This window comes from Diprion similis, chromosome 2 (assembly GCF_021155765.1).
Source record: "Diprion similis isolate iyDipSimi1 chromosome 2, iyDipSimi1.1, whole genome shotgun sequence".
Taxonomy (NCBI): domain Eukaryota; kingdom Metazoa; phylum Arthropoda; class Insecta; order Hymenoptera; family Diprionidae; genus Diprion; species Diprion similis.
The window spans coordinates 8,284,908-8,304,288 of record NC_060106.1 but is presented as its reverse complement, the minus strand read 5'-3'; the positions used below and the strand labels follow the sequence as shown (position 1 = coordinate 8,304,288).

The 19,381-nt window shown below is 37.8% G+C and overlaps 1 protein-coding gene across 2 annotated transcripts; it reads left to right on the top strand.

Moving 5' to 3' along the window:
• The first annotated feature begins 10,575 nt into the window (after positions 1-10,575).
• LOC124416492 lies at positions 10,576-18,198 on the top strand. 2 transcript variants are annotated; one of them, XM_046897618.1, is made up of 5 exons: positions 10,576-10,631; positions 10,737-11,620; positions 12,477-12,596; positions 13,845-14,131; positions 17,073-18,198. In XM_046897618.1, exons 2-5 carry the CDS (start codon positions 10,822-10,824, stop codon positions 17,487-17,489), a joined length of 1,623 nt encoding a protein of 540 aa, XP_046753574.1. In that variant the 5' UTR covers positions 10,576-10,631; positions 10,737-10,821; the 3' UTR covers positions 17,490-18,198. The 2 variants fall into 2 exon arrangements, with proteins under 2 accessions (XP_046753574.1, XP_046753573.1); XM_046897617.1 differs by having other exon boundaries at positions 12,423-12,596.
• Positions 18,199-19,381: the final 1,183 nt, after the last annotated feature.

Sequence of the window (19,381 nt, the reverse complement as noted above, 5' to 3'; positions counted from 1 at the left end):
AAAATTCCAAAATGTTCTTCAAGCTATAAATAATAAAGCCCTCGAGCTCAAATTGGACTAAGTGCGATGCGACGCAGCCAGTTGACCACATGGATATTTTGCACATGAAATATCATACAACTAAAAAAACGACACAATGTGTACGTTTTTATATTTCCGTTCTACGGACTGAAAGTACAAAATGAATTTTTTTTAAATGTACGAAACTTGGAAGCATAATGTATAAATAAAACCAGAGTTGAAAAAGTGTACAAAATTAAGCATTTCCAACTTAATTAGAATTCAAATTTTGTACTGAATCGTTAGTTTAGTTTATTGAAGGTGATAATTGCGATGTGAAAAAATTGAATTAGAGTGTTAGAATCAATTAGCTCACACGCATCTAATTCCTACCACGTTAATTCATTGCTGACTTCATAAATCAACCGTTTTAATGAGTATTAGAGCTATGTGAAGTATGGACATAGAATCAATTTATCTTCACTTGAGGTAACGAGTAGTTTGTTCTAAAGATGATTGAAAATGTAATTCACCATGAGATAATTGATCGCGGACTTGAAGTTTGAAATATTGGAACGAATATAATGATGAGGTTACTACCCTCAGAAAATTTACCGGTAGTTTAACGATTAAATTCTGATTACGTTGACCGGATGAGAACTTGCCATTAAAGGAATTTTGAGACCGGTTAATTGTGATGAGTACTGCGTGCACGGGACAAAATGGATTTATGGCAACTAAAAATTAAACTGTAGAAATTTGGAGTTGAAGTGATGAGGCTTGGAGTCTCATGTTCCATCTTCTACAAGGTGTTGGAAAAAAGATGCGGGCAAGTGGGTACTAATTAATGGTTAGGAAGAGTAATGCATGAACTACAAATTCAAGGACGTAAAAAGATTAAGTCTACTCGTAGAAACTGCTGACGACTTTAAATTTACAAATTTTCACATTTATAAAGGATTTCAATTTGCCAAATTTTCATTGCACACAGGAAAAAATGTGTAGCTGACCTGTAATTTCGAATGAATATCGAGACAAAGTTTGAACCAAGGAATGAGGTCCGAATCAGATCTCAAATTTATCATTTTGTTTTACTTTGTATCTGGTTATCGTTACCATTAGTTCTGTATTCTATGTCCATAACTGTTTGATCTAATTTCTATCGAGTTTACACCATATGGGTATACACTCTACATATTGTAACTATAATCTACCTATTTCGAAAACGGAGGTCGATATAAGCGTTTTTTGGCTGATTTCTAAATGCTGATTCATCATGTGGTGCTTTCATCTCTTTCGTTTCGGATACTTGACACATCGTCGGATATAGGTAGAGTGAGATATACGTTACATTGTGAATTTTTTCTGCGGTTACAGGGGTCATTAATTTCTATATCGTAGTAGTGATTGTAAGTTAATATTTCAGTGCATGATGCTCCTCGAAACGATTTCCGCACAGTTAAAACGATCAGTGTATATAATGAACGACTCTTAAAAAATACAATTATCTTACATCATGTACAGTAACGAGTCATTTAACTTAATGTAAAATGACAGACGGAGCGAATCACTTCAGACAAGAGGCACCTGTGATCGCCCATGGAACTTGGAATAAGGTAAGTGTACCAGTTATTGACACGCCTAAACCAAATTATTGACCTTTTTAATTTCCAAAATTATAATTTAACGGAACACATTGTGAATGTCTTGATGACTTAAATAAATTTCTAGAGGATTAGACACTACAAATTTATTATTTGGTCATTTTAGATCTGAGAATCAAACAGATGTAACCAAAAATTGGATTGTGTCCCTTTGTGAAGAAACAGCCTCCTTGCAAGTCGAACTTCTCATTACAGGTGTCAGAAAAAATAGAATACGATATGTGTGCCTGTATATGATTCTCGCATTCGTTTTTTATCACTTTCCCTTCGCTCGGCCGATAAACTACACTCGTGCAAGAATCACATACTTCGCGCACTTGTATCGTAACATATCATTATATAACGCGAGCATGTTTCACCCGTTTTTCCATGCATTTTTTCCGTACATAAATTAACTGTTTCTAAGACGGTCGAGTGGGTTTGCAAATGCGCATGCGCGGAGTACTGGAAAGACAAGCAGATGTCAAAAAGTGGAAATATGTTTTTCCACGTAGGAGATCATGTTCAGTTATTTTCGTAAACTGCTAATTATTGATGATTAATAAATCATTATTTTTAGTTGAATATCACAAACATTTGTTGAATCTGTTTCAATTACGCAATATTTTCTTGGTATTAGACCAAATCTTAATTAGATTTTGTAGGTTGATGAACACAAATACTTCTTCAATAATGACAGATACTTATTGTTAGCAGTGGTACTGACACTCGATTCCGTAAACATCCGTATTGGAGATACGATGTCATGGAACCAAATCCTGATATACAATGTAGTTCTGCTTATCCGTCGAACTGTTAATTCAACTTTCAAGTTAACTGTCAATGCGATGTATGATTATGATGTATTTGAGAAAGTTATATATTTTTCTTTATTCTCAAATAAGGGTATTTCAAAATGTACATGCTGTTCAGTTTTTCAGAAGTCATATAATGTAGTTAAGCATACGCCAAACACATGTGTAATATGGACTGATTACAAGAAAATGAATGATCACGAGTAGTAATGTAACGAATATCAACTTTTTAAGTATTTGCGAGTGCGAATGCGGATGCGAATATAAATTTTTAAATCTGGTGACATTTCTCTATGGCCAAATGTCGACAATTGATTAATTGCCAGGAACACCATGCGAGTCGCACGCAGACATTAGCACTGATTGCATCTTATTCTGGATATTACCGAGCTGATCCGAACTAGGCCGATTGTTTGTTGATTGTTTAATGACAAATTTATAACAGAAACAAATTAATTTTGAAATTAGAGCGTGAAGATAAACTTTTATAATACCTTTATGCTTCTATAATACTGTTATAATACAAGTTCATCATCAAAATAATGCTTATTGCCTTATTTAATATTATTTTCACAATTCTTACCAGCAAAATATGGGGTATTTGTGACCGTTACATTTGCCAAATATTCGCACGATTTTACGAATACGGATGCGAATGCGGATGTCGAAGAATATGCGAATACTCGATACATCACTAGTAGATAAATACTAGTGCAAGCACACTGCGTTACTTTCCTGTAACTTAGATTGCCTATATGTCAGGCGTAAAAGACAGAATACATTGCAACATCATTGTGAATATAAAAAAAAAAGTCGTCAAGTATAGACTAGCGACTGGATTGGGCAAGAACTGAAATAAAAAGATGCATTGCAGATTTTTCGCAATGCAATTTGAAAAATCTAAAATCTTCATAACACTGGTCATCAAAAAAACTTTTTTTTTTGAGTTTATGTTTAATAGAATAAATTTTGATTCTGTACATCAAGTCATAACCAAAACCTTCATTTATTACTGATAAAGTTTGTTTTTGTCTTTTTTACGTCGATGAATATGTTTTGAAGTTTTTGGTAGATAGTATAACCACCAGGTAGCAGCACGTGCAAATAAAAAGCAAAATTTATCTAATCAAACTATTTTTTCTTGTATTCTGACATGTAGAACCCAGACTCAAAATTCTTCTCGACCGGTGTAATTCCTACACTTCATCGTTTGAGAATTTAAACAAATTAGATCAGATAAGGGGTTGCCGAAACGTACAATTAAAAGAACGAAACGTGTTTGCCAAGTACGTAGCATACGAGCTGACAGATCGCAGTGCTTGACATTCTTTTCCTGATTTCGCCACAAAGATTGGCGATATTTTTTTCGTTTATTTTCATTGTTCATTTTAGAACTTGGATTTAATTTCTGTAAACATAAATTAGTATTTGGATTTAATTACTTCTTGTAAAGCTTCAATATTCATACTTTTGTACCGTTACTTGACAGCTGCTCAATATTTGTCAGATTAACAACTTATATCCCTTTTCGTTATGATGAGTTATCGTTGCCATAAGTCTCGTAAGAATTGGATTTTGCCGTCAAACGCGATGCCAGCAAAAATGTGGTTGCGTCCTTTTGCCAGAACTGAAATAACAAAAATTGTGAACTCGCCAACGCATCATTTTTCAAATAACTTTGAGAAAAGGGAGAATTCTTTCACCTTTTACACTTAAATCAAAAACGGGCACTTCCATTTCGTTCTAATTTCGAGTCTACGAGACACATTAAGTTATTGGTTTTGGGAATTTCAAATAAATTTCATCCAGAAATATACGATGTATCATTTGCATACGTGGAGTATGGTGACAAGTTTATGCAAGCAATTGATTCTAACGCTCTAATTCTAATGGCGATTCATTGTACCACGAACCTTGATTTTATTCTATCGGCAGGAATTGGCAAAAATGATGCCACTTTTAAAGAGATTATAGTGTAGCTTCATGCAACGCGGTTATAAAGCGTGATTAGGCTGTGGGAGTTACACATTTTCGGCAATATTCTGTGACCGTCAACGGATGTTTTGACCTCAATTCTAACGAATCCGTACGTCAGAACTTCAACGTACAATATTTACATTCGTGGTAGAAAGTAAGTCATATGTATGAGAAATTTTTTTCTTTTCGCAGTTCTTGTGCTCAAAAAGAAGCAGCTTGTGGTATAATTTGGGAAAAATATTCGATGGCATATTCGTCAAATTAAATCCATGATTCCTCCAAATTGTGATGGGAAGAAAGTTCTTCGAGTCAGAGAATGTAGCAGTTGTGTAAAAATGTCTCCTGTTTGGTATAATTTCTAAAAACATTTGGCAAAAAATCTTCCATTCGTCCATCGTCCATTCAATCGTGTTTTTTTTCGTACAAGACTGCTTGTCGAAGATAACAAAACATTTTTCAATTATGAACGCAAAAAATGCAAAGATGAGTTCATGCTAGTTTATGATGAGTCATGGTAAGTTTTGAACCTTACACTGTGTTTGGAAAGATAGTGAAAGATACTGGATCATCGACGTAGGATCCGTGAATTAGTAATAGAAGACAGGAGCGAGTGAATCGGTCTGATAATTAAAGATATTTGATGATTGACTGACAAAAGATATGCTTTATTTGCGCACGCGCTACGAACCGTATCACTAGAGATCACTGATCTCTATTATAACTGAGGTTTACGTAGACGAGAGAATACGTGGATGATACACAGATATGATTCTGCGACAGCAGACAGTACATGAAATACACAGCTGATTTGTTTCGAGTCGCAATACGAGCAAGCGGTGAGTTTTGAGGTAGAGACGGATAGGTAAAATGCACGCGAGTGTGGTGCATGTGTGAGGACAATTCTAAACAGCGATTGAAAAATGAGACTGGAATGAGCGCGATACAATACTTTGATTTGAACGGTCACATCGCTTCTTTGCCGAAATACACTGTCTTTTTGAAGGAGAAATGCGTAGAACTTTTGATACAGGTTTAGAAAAATTCTGAAAAAATTAGATGTCTTAGTTCAAAGACAGAGAATTGAAATACGTGTAAAATTTGTTGTACCGCTATATTTAATTCTGTTCTGGAAGGGTGTATCGGCAAACATGTTACGTGATTCAGCACTAGTTATTTAAATAGTCATAGTTATTTAAACATAAATGAATTTGTTACAATCATGCAATTAGATTGACCCAAAAAGTCTATTGCAATCATTAATAGGTTTAGCTAGTTCTCATATCAGTATTTACGTTTAGGCAAGAATTTCACGAGGTAAGTGCTGGAGGCTATAGTTGTGTTGACCTGGACTGCCAATATATTTAATATTAAAAGTAAAGTGGTTTTTTAAACTTTCACGTCCTTTTTTTTTTTATTACGTCATCATTTTTTACAACGTAAATTTTTAACCAAATAAATATCAAATACTGTTCGAAGTGGGTGAAATATGTAATAACAAGAAAGAGAACACTACTTCCTGTCTTGCCATGCGCTGTGCGCATACCTATAACAAGAAGAACCTACTCACTTCGTCTTGCATGTCATACCCTGTATGTATAATGTGTGGGTAATCTCTGAATTGCCGAGGGTCCTCAACCACAGGAACCCATTTTGTTCATTCGTACAAGGCCTAGGAATTCCGAGCCGTACGATCCTGTTTGACCTATACATTTCAAGCTTACCAACACATCTGAAATAATATTTGACCTGATATATATTTCTGAGAAGAATGTTTATAGTCCTAGTAACATTCGAATCCCACGATGTGTTCCACTTCATCCAAAATCGTTTGAATTTGGAAATTGGTGAATCCAACGGTATAATCATTACATGAATAAACATGCGCCCCAACAATTCGCCAGATGATATTCTCTGACATGGTTCTCTTCAGATCGATTGCATTCTTGAAAGTTGATGATTGAATAATTCAATTTGCAGATTAACCGGGGTCACAAATAGCCTATCCATTAGCCATCAATACCTCGGGTCTTCGTCGGGAATCGCTCACAAAGCAGACATCACAGACAGCGGCCATTTCTCTAACCGGTATCAACGAGCCGGAACACTTATAGGTCAAGGTCGTACTGTGGAGCTGTTCCTTCGCTGGTCTCTATCTCGTCTGACCTACTAACAGATTCGACCGGCTGCCAGGCCCACTGGAAACGGTGTGGTCATGTGTGTTTTTCTATCGTACACATCTCCGCACCTGCGCTAGTGGTTGTTTGCATGAGTGAACTTGACCGATGAAAAAACAGTTATCGGTCTAACCCGTCCATCCGTCCATCCATCCATTCGAGATTGTTACCCGTAGGCCCTGGTCGAAGGTATATTGCTGCAGTTTGTCGTGATTTCCCCTAATGCATTGGGTATAACATTTGGTAAAACGGTGGTGGCCATCGTGCCGTATTTCGACTTGGTTCGAACGAAGGGCATTTTTATACCCTCCACTGACTACAGGTCGGTATAATAAAAATGATCATTTGCTCGTATGTATATGCAGAGGAATTGTTGGTCATTGATGTAATAACTAGCACTCATAAATTTTCTGAACCGTAACAATTGCAGAGGTGGAGGAGGAGGAGGAGGAGGAGGAGGAGCAGACCGACAGACAAGCGGAATTATCATAACGGATTTGAATGTACGAATGATACGAACAATGAAAAAAAAAATTGGCCAACTGTTCCATGAATCTATGTCTCCCGATATTTTAAAATAGCTGAATGACGGAATGTCTGAGGGTCTGACCCGGAGCCACGTAAGGGTCTCACGTCTCACTCAATCATAAACCATTTTTACGGGTAATCAGTTGTGTTTCTCGAGCGAACTTTTTCGCATCAACTTACCCACGGTGTGTTTGACTAGTGTTAATTATTTTATTTTGTATTGTTTTCACGATTTACGCTTGCGATAAGTGAGGCCTAATCCCGTCACCGCATCTTCTTGAACAATGGACATTATTATGGAGACGCTACAAGACAGTCCACCACAGTTCCTCTACTTACATCGAGCTGCATCAGAACTAGAATTATTTTAATTATACATCATGTAGGCGTAGAACAGGTCAGGCTCAAAAATACACTGAAAATTACTGTACAATATTATATTTTTGACACTTTGTAATTAATAAAACGTTGTAACCGAGTTGTATGAAGCGGGATACGTACGAATTATCTTCAGTATCTCTGTCAAAAGCTATTGTTATAATACCAGGGAATATATTTCAGAAACTTAGAAATTCAATTGTAGTCACCCGAAGCGCTTCTTCGTCTTCAATGAAATATAATTATTCGCTTGGATAGAACTGTCCTCAGAATGAAATGGCGTGACATCATTCCAAGTCATTCCCGATTCACTCTTCTTCGTACAAGTTGATGGGGTCATTGATCAGTCGAAGTTATCCTGAATCTCAGGAGAGGGTGACGACGTTGCAGAACCAGTTTTCCACCACCACTCGGCAGGATACTACAAAGTTGCAGTGCCGGGATATCCGACGCGTTTAACAATTTTTCCTAGTTCGTAACTACGGATAAAATTTCTTTTCCATCAATTTATGGTTTCAGCTGTACACTTGGTTCTTTATGCAGTCTATTCACAATATCCAGTAAGTTGTATTGAAGTTAGGTACGAGCAGTGTAAAGAAAAAATTCAAGTTCAAGTTGACATTCTTTCCACATCCTTTTTAGAGCCAATGTCACGCTTGTGCACAAACGGGATTCTTCTAATTATGACACTTCCATGAAATCTATAGAACTCTTCTGTATATTCCCAATATATGTTAAATTTGTCTCTATACTAGTGTTCTGTTAAGGATTATAACGAATCACGTAGTATGATTACAGGAAGACTCAGACTATTAACAGTCTTATAGTGTTAAAGGCTTGACTCCTGATTGATTAGGATGTAATGCCAGTTACGAAATACTCAGTTAATAGCATTTCTAGCCATCAATATGTGTAATTGGACATACAGGTAAGAAGGAAAGTGGAAACGCTTGCGATGTTACACGGGTTTGGCGGGAATGCAGATAAATGATGAATGTCTGTTTCGTTTTGAATGCAAGTAAACGTCAACAGTAGATAATACGATGAGTATAAAAATACGGTTAGCAGTGCAGGAAAGAGTTTGTTACAACGCTAATTACCAACAACTTGGACATTACTGGATCAGAATGCGTGCACTTGGGTTCACGCCCATTTCCTTCCATCTCCTCTTACGCTCAAAAAAGATCTAAGAAGTCTGAGAGATCTTGATTCAGGCAACGCCCGAGACGTGAACGAAGGACGAGTTAGAGATACCTAGAATCTCTTTTCGGGGTTCTCTATTTGGAGAAACAATTATGCGCGCGTTGTCTGAGCACCCGAGAAACGCCGGTGCGCTGGAACAAGTGGAGAACAAACTTATAGATCCAGCGCTGACGGTGGCTGGCCGGGTAACCCAGATCGGCCGTACCGAACCGTCCAATCCAGTCAATTCCCTGACGCCACTCGCCAGTGCCGCGTCGTCCGCCGAGCATAATCAGCCGATTTTCCAAGCCTTTCGACTCTCAACCGACGAAAAACGTGATCAAACGGATTTTTATCAGCTAGCAATATTGGCTTATTTATTATAACTGTTACCGGACTCGCGTGTGATCGAGTAGACTTAACTGGACGGTTGACGGATCGAGGCATGAACAGTGGAAACGTGTTCCGTTGCTAATGACGGTTCTTCATAAAAACGTTATTGGTAAGTACAACGCCACGTGAAATTCATGAAAAATGATTCTTGATTCACTCCACGATGGGTCTAGTGATTGTCTGATCGGTGTTTAGTCAAAGGTCACTTATGTCCACCATGGTTATGTTCGCGGTGCGGTTTTTTTTTTATTAACATGCTCAGGCATCCTATGCAAGGTGGGAAATTCAGTAGCCATGTCAGCTTTACCATTTTCGATCTTACAACCAGTTACTATCCGTAACCGAGAATACTGGATACAACTATGCGTGTAATATTGCATAGTTAAAGGAAACCTACTTGAAGCACCTATTCTAGCCAGGATTATAGCGACCTAGAATACCGAGAAGTTAAAAAATGTTACACAGTGCGGTTATTCGGCGAAACAGAAATTATAATACTCATAATTAATGGTAATTCCGAAAGAATCAAGTGAGAGGTGGTTTGGGCGAGTGCCCCAGAAATAGCGTGACCGGTGTTATCGACTGCAAATCGCTGGAGGGCCTACGGATTCTAGCCTCAACCTCGCCGCTGATTATTTATTTATCGCATTCCGTTTACCACAGGCAATACAAATTATTTGCATTTTTTTGTCGCCGCGTTCTTAAAAAAAAAAAAAAACATCCGGCACGAATAACGGTAGTATAAAATGTTTCGTTAATTCAGTGATGACGGTGTGTATGAAGAACGTGAGAATGATCAAAGGGTGAACTATATATTACAAAGCTGCAGTCCCATTACTTTAGCGCTTTACGGTTCAATTTACTCGTGCACCGTGGCTGGAACATAAAAAACGTGGTAAAAGTAGTAAACGCTTGCCGGGTTGAGCTGTATCAAAATAAAAATGATACATGCAATTGGAAAGCTGAACTATTCACTTGCTAATTATGCACGTGAACTTTGAGACTTTCGGTTACCTTTATTGCTGCACATATTTAGACGGGAATAATTTTCCACGTCCTCCTCTTGCGGCATCGTGAACCCTTTAATAATCCTCCCACTTAACGCGGATGAAGCTTACTCGCGTTTTTAACAGTCCCCGTCAGATAGTTTGACCGTCAGTTCTTTCCGGTCTTGCGATTTCCGCTCATTCTTACCAGTACGAAGCTTCCAGTTTATATTACAAGCATATTCCTCACTCAGATCGAAACGTGTCGCGGAAGTTAACGACCCACGAGGAAGCACCACTTATACAACATACGAGCTACTATACACTTACTGGTGAAGTCACTCTTTTGTTTTTTCGGGTTTCTGGGTCGAGCCAGACCGGTTCGCAAGTCCCCCAAATTGATCAGCCCTGTTTTTTTTTTTTTTTTTTAATTTTGTTTGTTATTTTTCATTCGATTTCAGACAGAGTTCCTCGATAAAGAGAACGGTTCTTCCAATTTGGCATTTGAATTGTCTGGAGGTCAGCGCGGAATCCCCCGAGGCACGAGGTAGAGAGGTAATCAAGAAGCTACTAGTATTCAATTGCTGCTAATTTCTCTCGTATTTTGCAAAATATCTCGGTTATCACGATATGTATATTTTATTTTTAATCCCATTTAAGATACTGCGGAAGATCTGCTGATCGTAGTTATGCTACAACGCAATTTGGAGGAAAATTAGCCGTTAGTTAATTCGTCAAGGGCGAAATGAAGAGAGGCATGGCATTTCGACTAAACGTGAGTGTTGTTCTGCTGACAGTGGTAGCCCTCCTCGTGAGCGGGCAAGATGTTACCTTGCGCGATGTTAAGGCTGCAGTAGATAGCAGTGTGAAGATTCCAAAGAGCATTAGTTACCAGAGTAAACTAGAACAGAACTTAATCCACCACGATGAGTATTTTGCTAATCATAGAGCCGCGGAGATGCCGTCGACGGAAGATTCTCTTGATGGTACTTCAGATCACAACGAATCAGATTTTCACTCCTTGCCGTGGAAGCCTTCGAAGTTTGACAGAGATGTATCAGATCTTATTCTTACCGATGTCAAGTCAATGCATGAAAGTGAGGCCACGAGACTGGAAGCTGAACTTCAGAAGGAGAAGAGTAAGCTTCTGGCAAAAAGTGAATTGGGTGGAGCAGAAACAATCGGCTTAACTGATGATCTTCGGAATCCCATCCGACGCACGGACAGTCATTTAGGCGAAGAAGAGACAACGGTTCAGGATGAAAGTGAGAAGATTAATCAGCGCTGCAATAAGACGCTGTCAATGACTTGCCTGGAAGCGGACTTGGAACACTTGATTGAAAAGGTGTCCAACTTCGAAGTTTACAATATCACAGATTTCATTCAGATTGTAAGAAATCCGAGGTCCGTTAAGATGAGTGATGTCCGTGGCAGTGAAAACTCCGTCGTCGACAAGGTGTCACGGTATGCCAGGCAGCATGTGTTGAAATTAAAAATGCCGTCCGATGTGTCTTTGGCAAGAGCTTCACGAACGTTTTTTGGTGGTAAGTGCAACACTGTAGCAATGTAGGTTGTGGCCGTTGCAAACTTTTGTCAGCTTTCACCATGCAATATATGTGCAGTCTACTCTGTTCCGTGTCTTTATATATTATTTATGCGTTTGCAACGACCATCCTTGTGTATCAACATCGTGTATAATTAAGTCATTTAAGATCGGAAACGGAGGTGGTATAATTAAGATTGAGGGAAAAACTTGAGATATGTGGTTTTGGATGTAACGAGAATGAATCTGATTCATCTTTAACTAGCTCACATATTGGACATCAGGTGTGCACTACGCATTGAGGTGGCCAGACTTTAGTAACACTTTTATTAAAAAATAACACTCGCCCATATTCATTCACATATAATTAAGTAATGAATCTTGAAAATTGAATCTTGATGGAATTCGTAACAAAATATTTGGTAGCGTTATCAGAAGGTGGTAATATTATCACTATTGGCAAATAGCTTGCATCCGTTGGACTTAGACATGGTTACAAGGTATGAGGTTGAATGAAAACTATGCATCACGCACGAAAAATATAATTTTATCATTTTTTACACAATCACATGGGCATCTCAAAGACCTCATAGACAATTGGCGGAATTATAAAAATTTTCGCTACAGCAGCACCACTATAGCTTATCATATGCGAAACCCGGATAAAACTCTACAACGTTGATTCAAGTACAGGGACAAAGGGAGTGATGGTATAACGAAGTAAATGAATTTCGATCTACCTCACGTGGCGCATGGCTTACGGACTAACCGCGGCTATAATTGGCTGGTGTTTTTGCTTTCAGCTTTTTTTCAGGAAAAGAGTTCGTTTTTAACAGGGTTCGGGCTTGGTTTTTTAGCATTTGGCCTCAAAAAGCTCATGATGCCGCTATTCATTGGGATGCAGATCGTTAAGAGCGTTCTCATCGCAATGTTTTTACCCAGCATTATTGGAGCGATCGGAAAGTTCGTCGGCAAAGGCAAGTTCACAATTCTCACACTCATATATTGTTAGGTAGAATTTGCTAATTTTAATTTTTTCTTCGAATATCTCAAAATAATCTTTCAAGAATTTACGCTAAACGGTGTTTGGTTTTCATAAATATGAAACGTTTTATGAAATCGTTTTACTTCTCCATTGCAGTAACATATTAAAAAAGAAATGTTTTACAAACTAACGTGGACAAAGTTGAGCGTGAATCGAAATTTATACACAATCGTAGTTGTAGTGTCAACTTAATTTTAATGGTAATTGATCAAAATTCAGTTTCAAATGCTTATTGGAAAAAAGTTTATTTGGCACTGATCTGCAAATCGATATACGATGAAGTATTCATACCGAGAAAACTTTCATTTCATGTAGTGACTAGGAAATTCTAATAAAATAGGTATCATTATGAAAATTGATTAATTATTGTCGGAACCACAGAAAAATGTTCAAAAATTAATTTTTTAGTGTTATTATAATTGTTGATACAATGGTTTTTGATTATTGCAACATTACGTACGTTTGTTTAGTTCACTACATTTCTGCAGTTAGATCCTCAACATCCATTTATGACTCGATACACGACCATCAAATTATCGCAAAAGATGAGGGCAAATAAAGTATGAGTGACAAGAATTAAAAAGAATAGTGACACGTATTAGATTTTCTAGTTCCAGCGACAAACTTTGTTTTTATCTAACCCAGTACTATGTTTTTTGGCAATGGGAACCGTACACAAATTACAACTATAAATTTCTCTTGCTGTGAAACCACATATAGTGGATGAAGTCACGAATGATTTTCAATACTCCAGTCTCCAGTTTTTAATAATTTTTTTCGGAAGCGTGACATTCAGCTGCAACTCGTTTTGCCAGTAATAGCTTGGATTTTGATCAGTAGCGATGAAGTAATATGATTTAAAATTTTTCTAACGGTGAAAAATAAGCTCTCACTTGAATAGCGTCACTGAAATGAAAGAGTTGCTGTTCAATTGATTATTCAATGGGTTCTAGAGAATTAACACAAATGCGAAGCTCAAAACAAACCTTAAAAATTGGTTCATTTCAAGCCTGTCTAATATCTTGCATTATTACAATTACAATAGTATTACAACATTTCATGCAAATAAATCTTACACGACTCGATGAATCGTATATGAAATAAACTTCCACCCATCGAAGGATCGGTCTAATAAAATAATTGTTTTCCAAAGATCTAAAATTTCTCTGCTCTGTCCTAGGCGTGTCAACCTTCTCGCAGGTATCACAAACCCCCACAAATCAACCAGAGGAGAGTTTCGAGTTCAAGGATAATGCGGACATCTACAATGCTGACTACATGAACAATCAGCCGATAGGAACCTTGCCAGCATCGGCGATGTACAGTCATCCGAGTGTGCTGCAGAGCGAGACCCAATACATGGGTCTTCCCGGAGCAAATCAGAGAATATCGTATGGCAACGCTTTGTCGGATAATTACTACTCAAGGAATTCAATGCAGGGGACTACCAAGCGGCAAGATTACAAGGTAATTTGAGTGACTATCATCACGGCGATTTTACAGGTTAGATTTGACCATTATCTCGGCATAGCTCAAGTTGTTCAAACGAAGGCTATAATTTCGTTTGGTCATGGACTGTATTCTCCATAGAGCATTAAACCGTCAACATTGAAACTCGATTTTTACTCGTAAAAGATAGTTGATATATAGCTGGTGAAAAACTGGCCAAATTATTGCCATTTTTTTTTTGTCTTTTTTTGTTCCGCGTATCGTATGTTCGCAAAAAAAATTACAATGATGAAGATTGTATGCTCCAGTTATGAGCAACATTCTGTTCATTTTTTGCACCGACTGACTACTCTCAATCGGTCGGTAGACACTTAACTCGTGCTATTGAACGGCCAGCTAACTTGCGATAATAGTTCTAAGTGGCACGAAAGTGTCGCTGATTGAAATTTCAGGTGAAACGTAACGCCGAAACGTTCACCTTTGGAATCATTTGACCACAAAATTCATCATTTCCGCTTGAATTTCAATCAACTGTCGGCCGCGAGAGAGGCATATTTTAACTTCAATGTCCACGGGTTTAGGGGGCAAAGTCATGGACACCGATATTATGCCAGTCCGAGACTAATTAGCGATGCTCGAAAAGTTCAAGACCGAGCATCGCAGCACGTCGTCGTATCGAAGTGGGACACTTTCCCTAATAAAAGTGGGCAGCGGTTCAATCACTCGAATGGTCCGACGTACTCCGCGATTTAACCGTAGACACATGCTCGAGAATTTACCGGTGGAGCCCCCCCACCTGTTCTTCGATATCAGTTTTGTTACTTCTTCACGTATTCACACAATCGCCGTCACTCGATTCGTATCCGGTTGTCTACGTCAGATACTTTCGTGCCGTAATCTGCTTCTGGAACAAAAATTCTTACCGTGTAAAAGTTTTTGTTTTTTTTCACCATAGTCACCCCGACGGTTTCGTCCATGGTCGAATCTTTCTTCAATGGGAATTAAGGAGGTTTGATACATGCTGCCAGAATTTTTGAACCGGTGATTTTCACTCGATTGGTATTTAGGTCGTCTTGGGTCCATGTATAAAACTTCAGGCGATGCGCACCCCTTCACTGTGGGCGCTGCCTGACGATACTTGGAATCTGGAAAAAAAGGAACACGTGTCAACGGACTGGGAACCGGTTTCGTCTGTAAAGCCTGTTGCATCTCTCGAGTATAGGGCCAAGTATTTTATGGCGAACCTAATTTCATGGCAAGACACAGGTCACCGTAGGACCCCAGATCGTTCCGCTTACAGCGCGGCGCTTCAAGCGAGTCATGTCATTTTCAGACTCTGTTAAAATGTGCTAGAAACATTGTTTTACTCGCCTAATATTTAATCGTACGACATCCTCAACAAATAGCTGCGAAAGACACGCTCGTTGGTGCTTAATTTTGAGCCACGCGTGCATTAACTATGACCGTCTGTCGCATTCAGACCCGTATTCAGGAGATACTGAGTTTTCAATATTTCGGTATTTTGATGATATTGGTTTCACAAAAAGTACATTTTTTCCGTTATCCCGATAAATCTGATGTTATTGGTTCAAAAATTATGAACTTAGTATTTTTAATTAGTAAATCGAATCAGTATTCTTCTAATCTTACAAGTCAATGCTAATAATTTCTTATATATATATATGTGGTAGCGATACTAGCCTCGTGGGTACTTATCCCTTCACCCTGAGTTTAGAGTGCACAAGAATTGAGTGGCGCAGAAGCCGATGCGCATTGTACGCGGATCAAATCACTTCTGATCTATTCGACTGATAACAGCTCGGTTTTATTACCATAAAACCACTAGCGCCATCTGTCAGCCGGTAATGGTTTGCCGAATTAATCTAGTGTATGTCCGTATATTCGTAATGAGGATATGTGGCAGTGCTTGAGGCTTCTTGTCTCACATTGCGCTCACATATATACGGGAATTGTCGTATTTTAAGTTTTTAATATAAGCGAGTGAGAAGAATTACACGGTAAAAATGTTTTTCGAAAGGGGCTAGTCAACTTTGATTTGCAAATTACGTACAGACGTTTCTGCGAATAACTATGGAGATTTAGTGAAAAGAAAGATTTACCTTTCACTTTTCAGCGTTTTATAGTTTATTTATTTGAGGTACACAAACTTGTAAAGTCTTTACGTATTTTGATCAAATATCATCATTTCTTCAACGCATGTCCAGTTTCTGCAACGCTGAAGGCGAGGTCCGGAGTTATGACAGAATGACAGCCTCCAAAATTGGAATCAAGAATTTTTTCGGATCTTTAAAGTTGTCTCCGCTGAATAACGGAAGATATTTTTGATCCGTAATCGAATTTCCAACTCATTGTCAGAATAAAAAAAAAACGTGATATTTTTTGAATTCTGTCTTGTCACTCGATAGTTGAGCTAGCCTAGAGATCTGACAGATTTTACTAAAAACAAGTGATTAATCTAGCTGACCTTAATGCGACGGTAGCTATATGAATTTCTTGTGCAGAAGCGTTTCGAGCTCCGGAAACGTTATTACGTAGAATATTTTTGTCTTTGCTTTTGTAATTTGAAGAGCTTGAAAGTTACCAAAGTAACCCAATTTAAAATATAATGAGTTCTGTGTTAAGAAGAACTCCGTCGATCGAGATAAAAATCACCAAAATCGGTTTTTTCATTGTCGAGATTTTCATCAGAGAAAAAATTCATCAAAAACACATCTATAAATCCATCTGAAAAAGGTCGGAGGTGGTGGAAGTAAAATTAAACTTTTTACTTCCAGGATGATGATAGTATCTTGTACTTTCAGAAGAGCAAAAAACCCAAAAAAATCATTCATTTCAAGAACAACTGTGTTTTCGGATATGAAGCTAAACTTCTGTGATATTCATTTAACTGCAGACTCAAGTGAGATATAAATTAATTTTATTTGAAATTTGTTTACAGGTTTTCCACGAGATTCCCACAAGTTCTCTTCTACTGACGAACTACGATCCATTTTATTCACCACTTCTGTCAAGGCTGGATGCCGTCTTCAGTAGATTGGGACATTCTACTGAACCGTGTAGAGAATACGCGATTTGTGCGATGTACAGAAGTCCGGCACGGTACGCGCCATACTCAAATCTCGTCTCAGCTCAGCTTTCGAAGGAATTGAACGAGCTGCGGAAACCGTCATCAGACAACCCGGATGTCTTAAGGTTCTTCAAATACATGAAAGCGGCAAAAGACGGCCAGGATGGAACTGAGTGTGAAGAAGTTTACATGGAATGTGCAAGCCGAGGAAGTTCTTCAGGCCAAAATCAAGCGATGCTTGCCACGTATCAGGACATAAACAAGCTTGTCCAAGCTCGAAAAATATAAACGACTCGCAGTCATGCGTAGCAAATAGAATGTAGACGATGTATGTAGAAAGCAGGAAAAATATGTGGAACAGGTGTGTTTCATTGAATTTAATTTCATCCGCGTTTCGTGGTCACACTTTGAGCAGTGCGGTTTACTCAATGGGTTTACGGATCTCTCATAATCAAAGAAGTCTGAAAGTACAAGAAGCATTGCGTGTTAGCTTGACGTGTTCGTCACTCACTTCCATTTCGTCTCTTTCTATTAGCACGTCGTAGAGCTACTTAACATGTCAAAAAAAGAAAATCTGTTGCAGCTTTTACTTACAACTGGATTATCGTTTGTTCCAGTAAGTGAAAACGCTATTTTTCTTTGGCTTTCATCAAGCTGTGGAGAATCCTCTGATTGTACGCGAAAAATTTGTCAACTCTAAAACTGGAGACGAAAATCCACATTGTCAAATTCTTTGGTTACACTACCAGTAGCAATCTCGCATAAACTATACAATCAAATTGCGATTTTCATGCCATTCGATTATGTGAACTATTTTTAAATTTCCTCGACAAATTATCAGTCAGAAATGAATATCTGAGGGCCATACAAAATGTGGACATGGTTCTAGTCAAGATTCGAGGTAGAGTATTGCTTCTAAGAGCTCGATTATATTCTTTAAAACAGGATGATTTTTCCGTGCAAAACAGAGAAGAAAGTACCGTCAAAAGAATTTTCGTAATATGGATACACTTGGACATTTACAAAGATTTCTGATGAGGGTAACAGGAAAATGCAGCAACGTGAATTGCTTTAATCACTGTGTTCAATTATACATACAACAGTTTTGTAAAGAATATTCTTTACTGCGGTCGACAACTATTAGCAAAATATGAAAATCCGCATATTCTGACGGTTTGAGATGCTCTACCTGTTACAAATTAGAAGGAGAAATTGAAGATGGTTATATATGGTCAGGGAAAGGTATAAGATCGATTAGACATGGGATATTACTTACATATTTTCTTTGAATAGTATATTGTGTTAGACGTGAGAAAAGTTGGCAATTTCTGATGAGAGTGAACTTTGCAGCATGAGCCAAGGCTCCGAACTGTAATTACACATTTTTTCCAGCACCTGTCAAGGAAAGTTTGATTTGAGAAGCAAACGAATGTCATATAATAATTTAGAAAAAGTAGATAAGGGCAATTTGCAGGTTTCAAAAACTCCAACTTTCCAAGGATGTGCTGGAAAAAGATATTTCTGTTCATTTCCTTGCGAATGTACAAAGGCCAGTGGTCTGAGAGTGTATTGTATTGACCCTTCTCCAATCATATCCCACACCTGTTCCAATTTTTGGTAGCTTATAGGCGTCGCCTTGCTACAGCTCATAATCAACCAAAATAGCGCTATTCAAGAATAAGAAATTGTTGGACGGTGGCTGAAGAACCTTTGATTGCTTGTTCCAGTTGGGAATGACATTGTCAGAAAGTAAGATATTCGATCTTTGCAATCAGTGGCTAGTTGACTTTCGCTGAAAGTGATCTACCAGAACGGAGTAAACATAGCAATCAATATACGTAATTATATAGAAAAGTTAGACTACATCACGTATAAAACAATCACACTAATGACGTGTCATGAAAATGTTTTAGATTAATTTGTTCATATTTATCTTATTTATTTGTAACATAATACGCATAACTATATTTATATCTTAAGAATCATTAAAAATCATAGATCGACGAAAGTTTTCAGAGTGTGAAGCGGAATTCTGTATTAATATTTAATACATATACTGCGAACGGATGTACTATATTTTGTTTAATACCAAAATATGTAACTTATACATATACATGTATATGAAATGTACGAATAAAAAAATTCCTTTTTCACGAGAACAATTTTACAGATTTGGTTCA